Source organism: Stylophora pistillata, chromosome 14, assembly GCF_964205215.1.
Source record: "Stylophora pistillata chromosome 14, jaStyPist1.2, whole genome shotgun sequence".
NCBI classification, from domain to species: domain Eukaryota; kingdom Metazoa; phylum Cnidaria; class Anthozoa; order Scleractinia; family Pocilloporidae; genus Stylophora; species Stylophora pistillata.
The window spans coordinates 21,544,941-21,559,187 of record NC_142532.1 but is presented as its reverse complement, the minus strand read 5'-3'; the positions used below and the strand labels follow the sequence as shown (position 1 = coordinate 21,559,187).

The 14,247-nt window shown below is 45.0% G+C and overlaps 2 protein-coding genes across 2 annotated transcripts; both read left to right on the top strand.

Annotated features, from left to right (window-relative positions):
- The first annotated feature begins 252 nt into the window (after window positions 1-252).
- On the top strand, window positions 253-7,256 carry LOC148717055 (uncharacterized). The gene is made up of 2 exons (XM_088744676.1): window positions 253-429; window positions 565-7,256. Exon 2 carries the CDS (start codon window positions 888-890, stop codon window positions 7,254-7,256), a length of 6,369 nt encoding a protein of 2,122 aa, XP_088600802.1. The 5' UTR covers window positions 253-429; window positions 565-887.
- A 2,026-nt stretch (window positions 7,257-9,282) lies between these two features.
- Window positions 9,283-10,119, top strand: LOC111330906 (uncharacterized). Its single transcript, XM_022935889.2, has one exon. It carries the CDS (start codon window positions 9,283-9,285, stop codon window positions 10,117-10,119), a length of 837 nt encoding a protein of 278 aa, XP_022791624.2.
- Window positions 10,120-14,247: the final 4,128 nt, after the last annotated feature.

Genomic DNA, 14,247 nt, shown 5'->3' with positions numbered 1-14,247 from the left:
TATGTTTCCTCGAGAATACTCCAAATATGGCTGTGAAAAAAGTTCTGAAAAAGAGCTCAACTTGCACTATTCAACGATTCTCTCCTTGTTCATGTTTAAACGATACTCTTTGGGAAATTTCTTGTAAATTTCAAGTTATTTTAAGTTACTAAAACAAAGATGTGGTGTATGAAATTTTGGTGATATAGACTAAAAAGCAGGAGGTAGATGTAAATTTCACATCAGCACGGGTTCCAGTAATGGCTTTTGTTGAGGCCTATGCTCAACGCCCTCATTTGGACAGCGGTTTCTCACCCGACATCCGGGCATACAAAAAAAAAACACGGCTCCTTTTTTCCACGTGCATGTGCTCGAGCTATTTTGTATCTTTCGAAGCTGTTTAATTTTACCTTGTCCGCCTCCGGATCCTTTACCAAACGTCGATAATCGGTAGGCTTTGTTGTTTTATCTTGGCGTTCTTATTTTTTGGATTTCTTGTTAGTTATTTTAGCCGGTTGTCGGCATGTTGGTAACTTTCGTAACCTTAGCAGCATTGTGATTTAGCCGTTAACTGATTGTTTTCAGAATAAAACGGGGATTTCTACAAAGATTCTGTCCCTCGTCACGTTCTTATCGACTTTGGGATAGGCTTCGACAGGAACGCCTATTCATGGTTTTATTCGATTAGCTTTGTTTTCGCCGTCTCGATAGCAATTATCGCGCCGTTCACTGATTAACTATTGAGATTCGCTTGCATGCACAAGGTCAACTTGGCTAGATAACCTTCACCTTCACAAGCGACAACCTCCGTCGAAAACACCACAATTATTCAGCGAATCGCTAAAATTCGATACGTTCCACCTTCGTTAATTCACATGCTAGCAAATTAGAAGTTCCTTCCTTGTGAAATGGAAAACAACGATGTCAACAAACGCGAGTCGCGACCCTCCACACTGTTAAATTCCGAAGATGTCAGGCGGGAGAAAGCGTTATCCCTGCAGCGCTCTCGTGCTGGTCACCTTGGCTCTCTTACTAAAGTTCAGAACGAAATTGAAACATTGTTACAGGACGAAGACCCGTCGAATGTGACCTTAGTAAAGGAAAGGTTCGACCATTACGAAACGCTGTGGAAGAACTTCGTTTTGTCACACAATAAATTTATGGATGTCGCTGAACCAGGCGAAAGAACGGAAAATGCTGAACGTTTCGACATTTTAGCTGAGCAAAGGACAAGCCTTTCTACAAGTGTTGAAAACTTTATTTGCAACGCAGCAACCAAGTTCAATGAGTGGGTAATGGAGGATTTGCAGAAACCGACTGGTTTAAGGCATCAGGGATTCGCGAGCTCACGTAGTCACCGATCATCGCGACGCTCAAGCAGCACTTACAGCTCGAAAGCACAAGCCCGCAGATTAGAGGCGGAAAAGGCTCAACTGGCTCTTGCGTTTGTGGAACAAGAGAGACAACGGAGAATTGAAGAAGAAATGAGGATGTTAGAGCTGAAAAGAAAACAACGTGAACTTGCCCGGATGCGAGAAGCCGAGGAAGAGGAACTAAAGGCCATCATTAGGCTGGAATCCCTAAAGACCGAGGCAGACCTCAAGCTCGCCGAAGCAAGAAAGGCAGCTGCCATTACGGACTTAGAAGCCAAACTTACGGAAGAAATGGAAGGGGGAGTTTCAGACAACGAGTCATCGTTAGTGGAGTCAACATCTTTCGAGCGTGCGCCACCCTTGTCTGGCAGCATTCTTAATCCTCCGTTGGTTTCTGTCACGCATTCTGTACCACCAGTGACACCCGATGTATCGGCCATGCCTGCACACCTCCCTGGTGTTTCATCCACAACCTTGGCGAGTGATCTGAGTCCACTGGTATTAAGTGGCCATGCTTCTTTCGTGCAGCCCAATCCGTCTACATCCGTAGTGCAGAGTTCATTGATGTCAGCTTCCACCAAAGTTTCAATCATGCCCTTGAATAAACCCGAGACCAGTGTTCCGTCCACAGCCGCTGTCAGCGGTCTCAGCCCACCTGTGATGAACAATCTCACTCCGCCGACACTGCTCTATCAGCCTCCACCCATTACCAAACTACCAGTGACGACTGTGAACACCTCTCAGAGTGGTGCTTCATCTGTTACTGTTAGTGGTCCGAGCGTGCCCGTGACAAGCAGCCTTTCTCCTTGGGCAACGCCCTTTCAGCCTCCATTGGGCACCTCAGGTGTGAATGCAACGCCCATGCCTTCTGTTCAGGGAGAAGTTCTTGCCATGGTTGCTACAGCCATGAAAGAGATTTCAACCACTCAACAAAAGCTTGCATACAACCAAAACCTCCCACCTATTCAGTTTCAGAAATTTGGTGGCATCCCTGCAGAGTTTCCCTTGTTTAAGCAACGCTTTGAGCGCATAGTGATGTCACGAGAAGATATGGATGATAGCAGCAAAATGACTCGCCTAGTGCAGTTCTTAGATGGGGACGCCAAACAGGCAGTAGCAGGCCTTGAGACATCCAAAGATGGACTCCATCAAGCACTGCAAATCCTCGAACAACGGTATGGACGACCGTGTGTGATTGTTAACTCTGTCATCAACAGTCTGGTAAAGGGTCCTCCCATATCTGTCAGCGACAAGATCAACCTTCGGAAATTTGCTGATACTGCTACAAGAGCCCTTGCAACGCTAACGTCCATGAACTGTCTGTCGCAAGTCAACCAAGGTAACATTGTTTACATGACAGAACGGCTACCAAAGCCACTTCAGGACAAGTTTGCCACACTGGCCTGTGACTTGGAAACAAAGGGCCAACATTTCCCAACTCTGACGGATTTTGTTGGTTTTGTGAACAAGCATGCAAACATTGCTAACCACCCAGTCAGTGGCAAACCCCAGCAGTTCAACTACAATAACAACTCCAAGAACAAACGGCTGCCACCAAATGAGAAAATGGACACTCCTAAATACACAATGAATATCAACGATGGTGGGAGGCCGCCACCTAAGACGCCTCCAAAGAGAGGCAGAGACAAAACAAATAGCTGTCGCCACTGTGGTCAAGCACATCCACTCTACCGATGTGAAGCATTTAAGGCGAAGACGCCAAAGGAAAGGATGTCCTTCGTTACTACGAAGAGGCTGTGCCCTAACTGCCTCAAGGGTACCGAACACTCAACAGATACCTGCCCCAGCAGGTTCAGATGTCGAGTTGAAGGATGTGGTGCCTTCCACCACTCGCTCCTTCATCAAACACAGGCTCAGCAGACACCTGGAAATTCTACTTCGGAGGACCAAGCTTCAGGAGTCAATGCCACAACCTCAACGCCTGTCTGTGCCACTGCAGGGTCAGGGGATTCAGAAACAGTCCTCTTACAGGTCGTACCGGTGCGAGTAATTGGCAGTAATGGGTTGGCTGTTACCACTTACGCAATGCTAGACTCCGGATCTGAAGTCACTCTCGTGGACCCATCATTGGTCAGCTCCCTAGGACTCTGTGGCCGACCTGACCATTTACTCCTCTCAACTGTGAGCAGTTGCAATGAGCTTCAAAGGGGAGAAAGGGTTAATCTTGCAGTTGAGTCTCTCATTGACGAACAGCCACAACAGCTTCAGCTTAAGGAAGTGTGGTCTGGGAAAGAGCTCAACATCCCGTTGCGCCACCAGCGCATAGCCATAAGCAAAGAAAGATGGCCGCATCTTCAAGATGTTCCTTTTCCGGAAGTTGAAAGGCAGAAGATCTCACTCATCATAGGGACAAATATTCCTGAAGTGTTTGTTCCCCTGGAGGTTCGTCATGGAGGACCAAATGACCCCATCGCGATCCGTTCGTGCCTTGGCTTTGCTGTCCTCGGTAGATCAGGTGAAAGAACGACACAACAGTGCCACAATGTTTACCACATCCATACCTCCGCCAATGACATTTCCCTCCACCATCAAGTTGAACTCTTCTGGGAGTCGGAGTCTCTTGGCACTACCAAACCTTACAAGTCCATGTCAGTTGAAGACAGGTATGCCGAACGGGTTATTAACAGCACGATTTCAAAGTCAAATGACCATTACTGCATGGGACTCCTTTGGAGACGTGATCCACCTGACCTTCCCTTCAACCGCGCAATGGCTGAAATACGTCTCCGTCACCTGGGGCGACGCCTTGAGAAGGATGAAGTCCTGCATGAGAAGTACCGTTCAGTTATCGATGGTTACATTGCCAAAGGCCATGCTCGTAAGCTCACTAAAGAACATGCTGAACAAAGAAGTAACAAGACCTGGTACCTTCCCCACCATCCTGTTACTAGCCCCAACAAACCAGGCAAGATCCGTGTAGTGTTCGACGCAGCGGCAAAGTTTCAAGGCACTTCGTTGAATGATGAACTCCTACAAGGTCCAGATTATATCAACAGCCTAGCAGGTGTTCTTATGCGGTTTCGACAGGAGGAGGTTGTTCTCATTGCAGACATAGAACAGATGTTCCACCAAGTTCGGGTACCTGCTGAAGACTGCGATGCCCTTCGGTTCCTGTGGTGGACTGGAAATCTCAGTGATGAACCCGAGGAGTACCAGATGCAGGTCCACATATTTGGTGCCACATCCTCCCCTTGTTGCTCCAATAAAGCTTTGCGACAAACTGCTGACGATAATGAGGACAAGTATGGCAGCGAAGTTGCAGAAACCGTCCGTCGTAACTTTTATGTCGACGACCTCCTTAAGTCTATTCAGACAACTGATCAAGCAATCACCCTTGCCTTTAAATTGGTTGCCATGCTGAAAGAGGGCGGCTTTCACCTGACCAAGTTTTTGAGCAACAGAAGAGAGGTTCTGTCTGCGCTTCCTTCCCAAGAAAGAGCCAATCCAACTCTTAACCTTGAGTTGGACAGATTACCAATCAATCGTACCTTGGGTCTTCACTGGGATGCTGAGAGGGACGTATTCTGCTTCAAGACAGTGACTTCCACCAAACCTGCCACGAAGCGTGGAATTCTCTCCACCATAAGCTCGCTGTTCGACCCTCTCGGATTCCTGTCACCATTTGTGCTCCCAGTCAAAGTGCTTATTCAAGATCTCTGGAAAGAGAAGGTTGGATGGGACGAAGAAATCCAAGACCACCATTTGAAAGTTTGGCGACGCTGGACACATTCTCTTCCACAGCTTGAGGAGATCCAGTTACCTCGCTGCTACAGGAACTTAAGTATGCCGAGCAATTGCACAGTTCAACTCCACATGTTCAGCGATGCAAGTGAGTATGCCTACTCAACCTCTGCATACTTAAGACTGAGTGACAACCATGGTGACCAAACACACTGCTCCTTTGTCTTCGGTAAATGCCGTAATGCACCCCTCAGGAGACCAACCATCCCACGCCTCGAGCTCATGGCGAGCCTGATGGCAGTCCGAACCAGCAACCTCATTAGGGCTGAGCTTGATTTTCCCATCGACTGCATTGTTTTCTGGACCGACTCACTAACAGTGCTCCAGTATATCAAGAACAAAACGAGAAGATTCCATCGCTTCGTTGCCACCAGATTAGAGGAAATCCATGAGCATACTACACCCGATCAGTGGCATCATGTCCCAGGAACCCTGAATCCAGCGGATGATGGATCTCGAGGCATGCCTATAGAAGCCCTTCACCCTGGATGCCGCTGGTGGACTGGACCCAAATTCTTATGGCAAACAGAGGAACATTGGCCTCACCGCAAAGTGGGTGACATCCTGGAGAATGACAAGGAAGTAATCACTCCGAGAACCAATCAGAGTATAACAGCTACAGCTGTTTCCTCCTTGGATGAATTGTTGAGGAAGTTTTCCTCATGGCCTAAGCTGGTCAGGACTGTGGCATTGATCATGCGCTTTCTTCAATTTGTCAGGTCCAAATGCAGTGTACCAGCCATATCTAACCATGGCGGGATCAGATTAACAGAGATGCTCACCGCTTCAAAGGCCATCATAAAAAGGGTCCAACGGCAGTATTTCCAAGGAGAGCTGGAAGCCTTGGAGTCTGGTAAACCTGTGAAGAAAGACAGTAAGTTAAGTACACTTAGTCCAATCCTCGTCAATGGTACAATATGTGTTGGAGGCCGGCTACGACATGCACCAGTAGCCTTTCAAGCCATCCATCCATTGGTGATCCCAAGCGAGCATCCCATTGCTACACTGCTTGTTCGACATCACCATGAGATCTTTGGACATGCAGGTCGGGAACATGTGCTATCTACACTGCGTCAGAAATTCTGGATTCTCAACGCCCGCGCATTGACCCGACGTATACTACGCTCCTGCATAGCCTGCCGCAAACGACATGAAGGTGTCATGAAACAGATGATGGGAGACCTACCGAAGCCCAGACTCACACCTCATGAGCCACCCTTTACCTACACGGGGGTGGACTTCTTCGGTCCCTTCCACGTCAAGAGGGGTCGTAGCTCTGAGAAAGTTTATGGATGCATCTTCGTCTGTCTCACCTGCAGGGCTATCCACATTGAGGATGTTGGATCCTTAGAGTCAGACGCCTTCATCCAAGCCCTGCGACGCTTTATTAACATTCGTGGGGCCGTCAAGGAAGTCTGGAGTGACAATGGTACCAATTTCACTGGTGGTGAAAAGGAAATTAGAGATGCCATTCAAGACCTGGACCACAACATCATTCAGAGATCCCTGCATGAGAAAGATGTCGAATGGCATTGCCAACCATTGATAAAGTGGCATTTCCACCCCCCAACCGCCAGCCATATGTCCGGGGTGTGGGAGCGACTCATCAGGAGTGTCCGTGGTACCATGAAGGCCATCCTAGGTCACCCTCATGCCTTCATTACCAGGGAGACCCTCAGAACTGTCTTTGCTGAGACAGTCGGAATACTCAACAGTCGGCCTTTATGCCCAAGCAGCGACGACCCTGATGACTGCGAACCCATTACTCCCAGTCATCTCCTACAACAACGAAAAGGGATGTCTTTGCCGCCAGGAGATTTCCAAGACAGAGACCTGTATTCCCGCAGGCAATGGCGAAGGGGCCAAATTCTCTCAAACCACTTCTGGGTTAGATGGCTGCGTGAATACTTACCCCTGCTTCAGGAGCGCAAGAAGTGGATTCTCAAACGGCGCAACTTGGCTGTCAACGACCTGGTCCTTGTTGTAACAGAGAATACCCCTCGTGCTCACTGGTTGCTAGGTCGAGTTACAAAGGTGTTTCCTGGCAAGGATGGCCTGGTTCGTACAGCCGAGATCAAGACCAAGAATTCGACGCTGCTGCGTCCAATCTCAAAGTTGTGTCTTCTGGAGGAGTCAAATTAGCAACGAACATTTAGTGTCTGCCTTTTTTAACGCTGAGCTTTTTACGAACTGTTAGGATCCGAGTAGCCTTGTTGAACGTGCTCTTAAGTTTAGCTAGTTCAAAGGGGGGAGCATGTTGAGGCCTATGCTCAACGCCCTCATTTGGACAGCGGTTTCTCACCCGACATCCGGGCATACAAAAAAAAAAACACGGCTCCTTTTTTCCACGTGCATGTGCTCGAGCTATTTTGTATCTTTCGAAGCTGTTTAATTTTACCTTGTCCGCCTCCGGATCCTTTACCAAACGTCGATAATCGGTAGGCTTTGTTGTTTTATCTTGGCGTTCTTATTTTTTGGATTTCTTGTTAGTTATTTTAGCCGGTTGTCGGCATGTTGGTAACTTTCGTAACCTTAGCAGCATTGTGATTTAGCCGTTAACTGATTGTTTTCAGAATAAAACGGGGATTTCTACAAAGATTCTGTCCCTCGTCACGTTCTTATCGACTTTGGGATAGGCTTCGACAGGAACGCCTATTCAGCTTTCACTGCCCAATTAGGAATAATGATCAGAAGTAGTTGGTCATTGGAGATATTGGGCTAAAAATACCATTATTTTTGGACTTTTCAAAACCAGAAAAAAGTCATCTTTACTTAAGCAAGAGTTAATGAAAGAAATGAACTGGAAAAGTTAAAACAATTCAATTTTCTTGAATTCTGTTAGATATAGAATACAATCCAGTTGACTGAATGTGCAGATGGACTTTCAGTTTGTCACATCAGCAATGCAAAGTTAGCTAATTAATTATGTAAAAACTGTAGGAAATGGGGGGTTTTCCCAAGGGGGACCCTATATCTCCCAGAGAATTAAATATTTTGACCTATTATTTTCACACATTTGTTAACTCACGATGCTTAGCATTTGTGCCACATTTGAGCCAAATCAGTGACTTGAGGTTTATCGCTCCTGCCTGGTTCTGCCCAGTTTTCACCTGGACACACTCTTAATGTCAAATTATTTTACCATGTTTTCAAGTGCCTTTGAGGTTGTATGGTCAAGATCAGTTTACTCCATTTACTAACTCAACTAAAACATATAAAAAGTATATACTTCCGTTATTTGCTCACCAGTTTTCTTTAATTGCACCAGTGGAAAAAGACTATTGTGTTTATATCACAATATGAAAGGCACTGACCCACAAACTGTACATGCTGGAATTAGTTGGCTGTGTTCAACAAAACTACACTTGAGTGACAAATAGAGAGATAGGTATAATTGGTGAATTATAAGCTTGGTCAAACAGAATAAAGGAATAAAGATACTTTTCAAGAGTTGCTTTAACAAACAGCACAATTTCTTATTCATAAGTTTCAAGTGTATTATAATTATATATATAAACCTTGATCGTGTATTTAGTTTACCATTCCCACAGATATTAACGTTACTATTGATGCAAAACTATGAAAACCTTCTGTATTAACTAAATAGAAATATTTTTGCAGTGATCTTTCAAAAAGCTCAATAGCACTCACTAGATCTCTTAACTTATCTCCCACCATCTAGCTGTATCTCATATTATCTGTCATTTGTTACAAAAGGTGCAATATATCTCACACTGAGGCAGTTTACTTTTGTGGGATTTGCTGTCTCCTCTTTAATTTAGAGCTAAGGCTTTTGTACCTTGTAGATAATGCTCTGTTTATTTTACTTATTTATTTATTTATTTTTTTGATGTGGTAGACTGTAGAATGTTTGCAGTTGTATTGTGCCCGGGTCATTCTCCATGGATAATCAATTGCATTTGAGACTGTTTCATGCTAAAAAGTGGAAACTGCTTTCAAAAATTAATTCAGGCCAGAAACAGGGAAAGATAGAACAGTTGAACAAACACAGCTTATTGTTTGAAAGAAAGGGGGTTCCGCTATAATATAGGTGAGGAATTTTTTTTTTATATCTCATCCTTTAATTTAATTTGTCCTTGATGCTCCCCTCCAGTGTCTCATCCTGCTTCTTAATATTACATGGTGGCAGCGGTGTTAGCCCTACATAATGCCTGATACAGAAGATTCTAACCCTGGACTAATTCAACTTCAAGCTCAAACGGCGAATAATCTCCCTCCTCCGGAAAAGTTCAGCGGAGCAAATTCACCACAACAAGCTGAACTTTGGTCGAAATGGTTTCGTCGTTTCGAAAGATATCGGATTGCATCTGGCCTCAAACATAAACCAGACATCGAGCAAGTCGGAACTCTACTCTACACTATGGGTGAATGCGCCGATGATATTCTTAAAACCCTAAATATCGACGAAGAACAAGCTTCGTACGAAGAAGTGAAAACAGCCCTTAACGAGTACTCTGAAATCTGTCGCAACGTGCTGGTTGAGCTCGCCAAATTCATTAAAAGAGTCCAAAGACTGGGAGAACCTGTGGATTCATTTATACAAGACCTATACAGACTCGCGGATGACTGTGAGTATGGTCTACTCAAAAATGAACTTATTCGTGATAGAACAATTGTCGGAGTGGTAGATGATGAACTTTCTGATCGACTTCAATCCAAATTGAAGCTAACATTAGAAGAAGCAGTTCAAATTAGTAGACAGGCAGAAGCCAGACAACAAAGTAGAGAGGTTATATGGGGAAGTACACCAACTAACACAAACTCCGTAAACATGGTCAAGCGTGCAAGCCAGAATAATAAGCAAAAACACCCCTGGAAAAAACAATCCCCTCAGAGTATCAACAAGTGCTCCTGGTGTGGTAACCACCCACACCAAGACCGGAAGCAATGCCCGGCTAGGAATGCCACCTGCTTAAAATGCAAGAAGAGGGGCCATCTTCAAGCAGTTTGTCGAAGCCAGGAGTGCACAATCTGTCTTAGCTAAGGAAACGAGCTAAAATATAAATCTGAAGACAGAAAACACAACTAACGATCGTGACTTACGTCTGATCTTGGCTCCGGGGATGAGAAAACTCCAAGTTGTAAAAAAACTCCGACAGACTCCTATAAAACTCCTCTTTATTCCAGGGACAACTCCTTAAAACTAAAATGTTCGCGCGAAAAAATACCTAGTATACTTCTATGACGTAAAGGAAACTAAAATGAAACAACTCTTTGTGCGGCTAGCCAAAAAAAGCTTATTTTATAATCATACAATCAAAACGAAACAAGGCTACATTTTAAGAAAACAAAAAGTCATATAATGTTCTAAAGCGTTCTTTGTACAACAACGTGACACGCCTGAATAACACCTCGCCCTCATTTCGCTCCAGCCCAGTGCCAAGTAAGTGCCAAGGCAGCAAAAGAAGCGTTATTTCATAACATGAAAAGTCGAGTTTATTAAAACTACAGATTATACAAATGACAGGAGAAATAATTGCTTGGTGCTTCAAAATTTATACTTTAGTCACATTAGTACTCAGTACTATTTTTGAAGGATGAATTCTTTTGAACGGAATCGGTGTCTGTTTCCAAGTCGTTCTTCGTTTCTTTGTGGTATCTTGCTCGTTCATTGGCTATCGCAAGTTGTCGCATGTTCAACAGACATCCCTCACGAGCCTCTTGTAAAGCCGCATCCTCTGAACCAATCCCAGCAACAGCAACGCGAGGGGAATCCCCTATCCTGAGAAAAATGGAAATACAGGAACAGGACTGGAGCGGGTAAAGGATTGAACAGCGTAACCGCGCTCAATTTCCTTCGACCCTTCGTCTTAGTTTGCCTTTCAGTTTAAGGCGTTTCTAAGCTCAAAACAGTCCATTGACAGCATGCCGAAATTTAGCAGGAGGATTGCTGACTCATGTTTGTATGCTACATTAATTTTGCCCAATCTTCAATTGGATTTGTCACTATAACACCCAAGATGGAACTGACCATGATCAACAAGATGTTCATCATCGATATGACATTCCTGAACTTAGCGAGCTTGTCTCTAAAAAGGGCCTTAAATTTCTGCATCAAAACATTAGAGGCTTATTGGCAAACAAAAGTATCATTTGCCAAATCTTGGATGGCTTCAGGAATATACACATTTTTTCACTTAGCGAAACGCATTTATCCTCCGAAAGCGAAGCCGAAGTCTAAGTTGAAGGTTACACGTTTGTTGCAAAGTCAAGGGCTTCTGGTCAAGGTGGAGGTATTGGTGTTTATATTTCTTCGTCTATACCATTTCAAAGACGAATAGATCTCGAACAAGAGAGTATTGAATGCATCTGGATTGAGATATCATTTCCTAAAACTAAAGATTTTTTAATCGGAATTATTTACCGCCCTCCAGATTCTTCTAAACATCTCTGAGTAGGTCTCAATTGCAAATTTGAATCAATGCTTTCGACGGTGTCTGCCGAAAACAAAGAATGTATTCTCTCAGGGGACATTAATTGTAACTTTTTTGTTTCCTCGGATCACAAAGAAATCAAATCCATTCTCAACTCCTTAGGTCTGAAACAACTTATTACCAGCCCCACGAGAATCACGCGAGAATCCAACACCCTCATAACATCCAGTCAGTGAAAGTCATGCCGGCTGGTTTAAGCGATCATGAACTCATCGGATGTGCTCGCAAGCTGAACAATGTTAAGTGCAATCCGCGAATTATTACTTGCAGAAATTTTGCTAACCACGACCCTAAGGTTTTTTGTGAAGAGCTAAATTCTGCGAAGTTTGAAGAAGTTTACTCATCTGTCTGCGTAGATAAAGCGTGGGCCTTTTTTCGAGACCTTCTCCCCTTATTTCAAAGAAAGTTAAAGGCCGACTATGTCCTTGGTTGACTCTGAATGTCAAAAAAGAGATGAATGTGAGGAATGGTTTGCTCAGGAAAGCCCGTGGGATGAATCTAGAAAAAGACTGGTCTTCTTATAAACGGCAACGAAACAGAGTCTCCGGCCCTGTTAAAAACCGTAAAAGCAGATATAATCGAGACCTCCTTAAAGATTATACGACTGTCCTGTTAAATTTTGGTCAGTCATCAAGAAACTCTATCCTACCAAGTTACCTTCTGAACAGGGTTCGGCGTTTATTATAAATGGATCAAAGTCAACTGACAAAAGCTTCATTGCAAACAGCTTTTGCGAATATTTCAGCACCGTTGCTCGAGAATTGAAAAGCAAATCAATCGTTCCGCGTGACTTTGTTTGGGACAAACCTGCTGAAGAAATTCCGTTAAAGAACTGAAAACTCTTAAGCGGAATAAAGTGTCTGGCCTGGATAAATGATTTTCCCCAGGGATCACTGACAGACGCTGCTCTCCTTTTGGCTAAGCCTTTGACATTTATTAACAACAAAAGTGACATAGAGTCCTTTGTTTTGTTCACGGCACTTTTCCTGAAGTTGGCGGAGGACGAACACCATGTCCGTCGTGCCTCTGTTGGCTCTGAAGCCACGCTGGCTCTCGGGGATGTTTTCTTCGGCGATGGTTGGTACAAGCCTGTTATGCAGGATCCTCGCAAGTATTCTGCCAGCGACGGAAAGTAGTGTGATACCCCGGTAGTTGGAGCAGTCAGACTTTACACCTTTGTTCTTGTACAGGGTTATGATAGTAGGATCACGAAGATCTTGCGGCAGCTTACTCTGCTCCCAGCAACAGACGAGGAGAGCGTGAAGTTTATTAAGGAGCGCCGGACCCCTATTCTGCCAGATTTCTGGTGGAATGTCGTCAACTCCTACTTCTTTGCGATTCTTGAGTTGATTTTTCATCAATCTCACTTCATCGAGGGCGGGTGGTTCATCGAGCTCCTCTTTGAGTGAGAGTTGAGGAACACGATCAATGGCAGAGGCCTACACAGTGCGGTTAGCACTGGGGAGGGTCTGGAAGTGTTGGGACCAGCGAGCGAGGATGCAGGTGTTGTCAGTGAGGAGAACCTGACCGTCTGAGCTGCGCAGGGGGCTCTGTACCTGGTGGGTAGGGCCATACACTGCTTTCAGCGCCTCGTAGAAGCCTTTATAGTCTCCCACGTCAGCACACAGCTGAGTTTTCATAGCCAGGTGGTCCCACCGTCTCCTAGGTGGGTTGCCGACCAAGGCTAATGAGCCCCACCCGCCCGTGGGTTTATTATCGGAGTTCCTCTCTCCTAGATGAGCAGCCTTCCATGGTTGACGAACCCCACTTGCCTGGAGCAAGTCTGGTTATACTGCGCCAAGCACCCGCAGTCGTCCTCTCCTTTTCGTTGGAAATCCAGGGGGCACCACGAGGAGGTTGGAGTAGGACTCGAGGTCTGCACCACTCAGAGGATGATATAGGCCCAGCCATGATGCTCACCCATAACCGGCATCCAGTGACTATGTGGACCTCCAACAACTGACAACTGACAAATAAAACTGCTGATTTGAATTGCAGGCCAGGATCCAAACCTACCTCGTTATTCCTTGCATCCTTATTTTTGTTCTCATCTTTAACTACTCCAAGAACACTCACAAATGTTAACAATGAAATGAGAAAAAGCAGTTTTGCCATTTTCCAGATTTTTCGAGCCCGTTGCAAGCGCTCCTCACACGGCGGTGACACGGGTGAACTGATCTTTAACCCCTGATCCGATTTCAACCTATCACCATGGAAAAAAGGCTGATAGTCGAAAGAAACTGTTTGGGGCTGCGTCGGTGGGAGTAACGAAATAATTTGGATATATCAACAAAGTTGAAATGGTAAATTGGCCACCGTAATGATTACAAAAGCTGACGTTTCGAGCGTTAGCCCTTCGTCGGAGCGATGGAAGCCATGGAAGCCTGCGCGTTTCTCGCCTATCTCTCACCAGTCGGCTGATCACCCATTAATGTCAGGGAGAAATACCTCTGGTACTCTGGGTACAATTTTCAACAAGGATGCTGAACAAAAGACTTTTATTTCATCAGGCAATCGGTGAAATCAACTGCGGAAATTTAAGTTTTTTTACAGCTATCATACTATGTGTGTATTTTAATTCTCCTTTGTCCTTGTGATTTTTACATGCCCGATTTCACTGAAATCACACGTGCACTGGAAGCATTGGTCATATGCAACAGAAATGAAATCCGATTAAG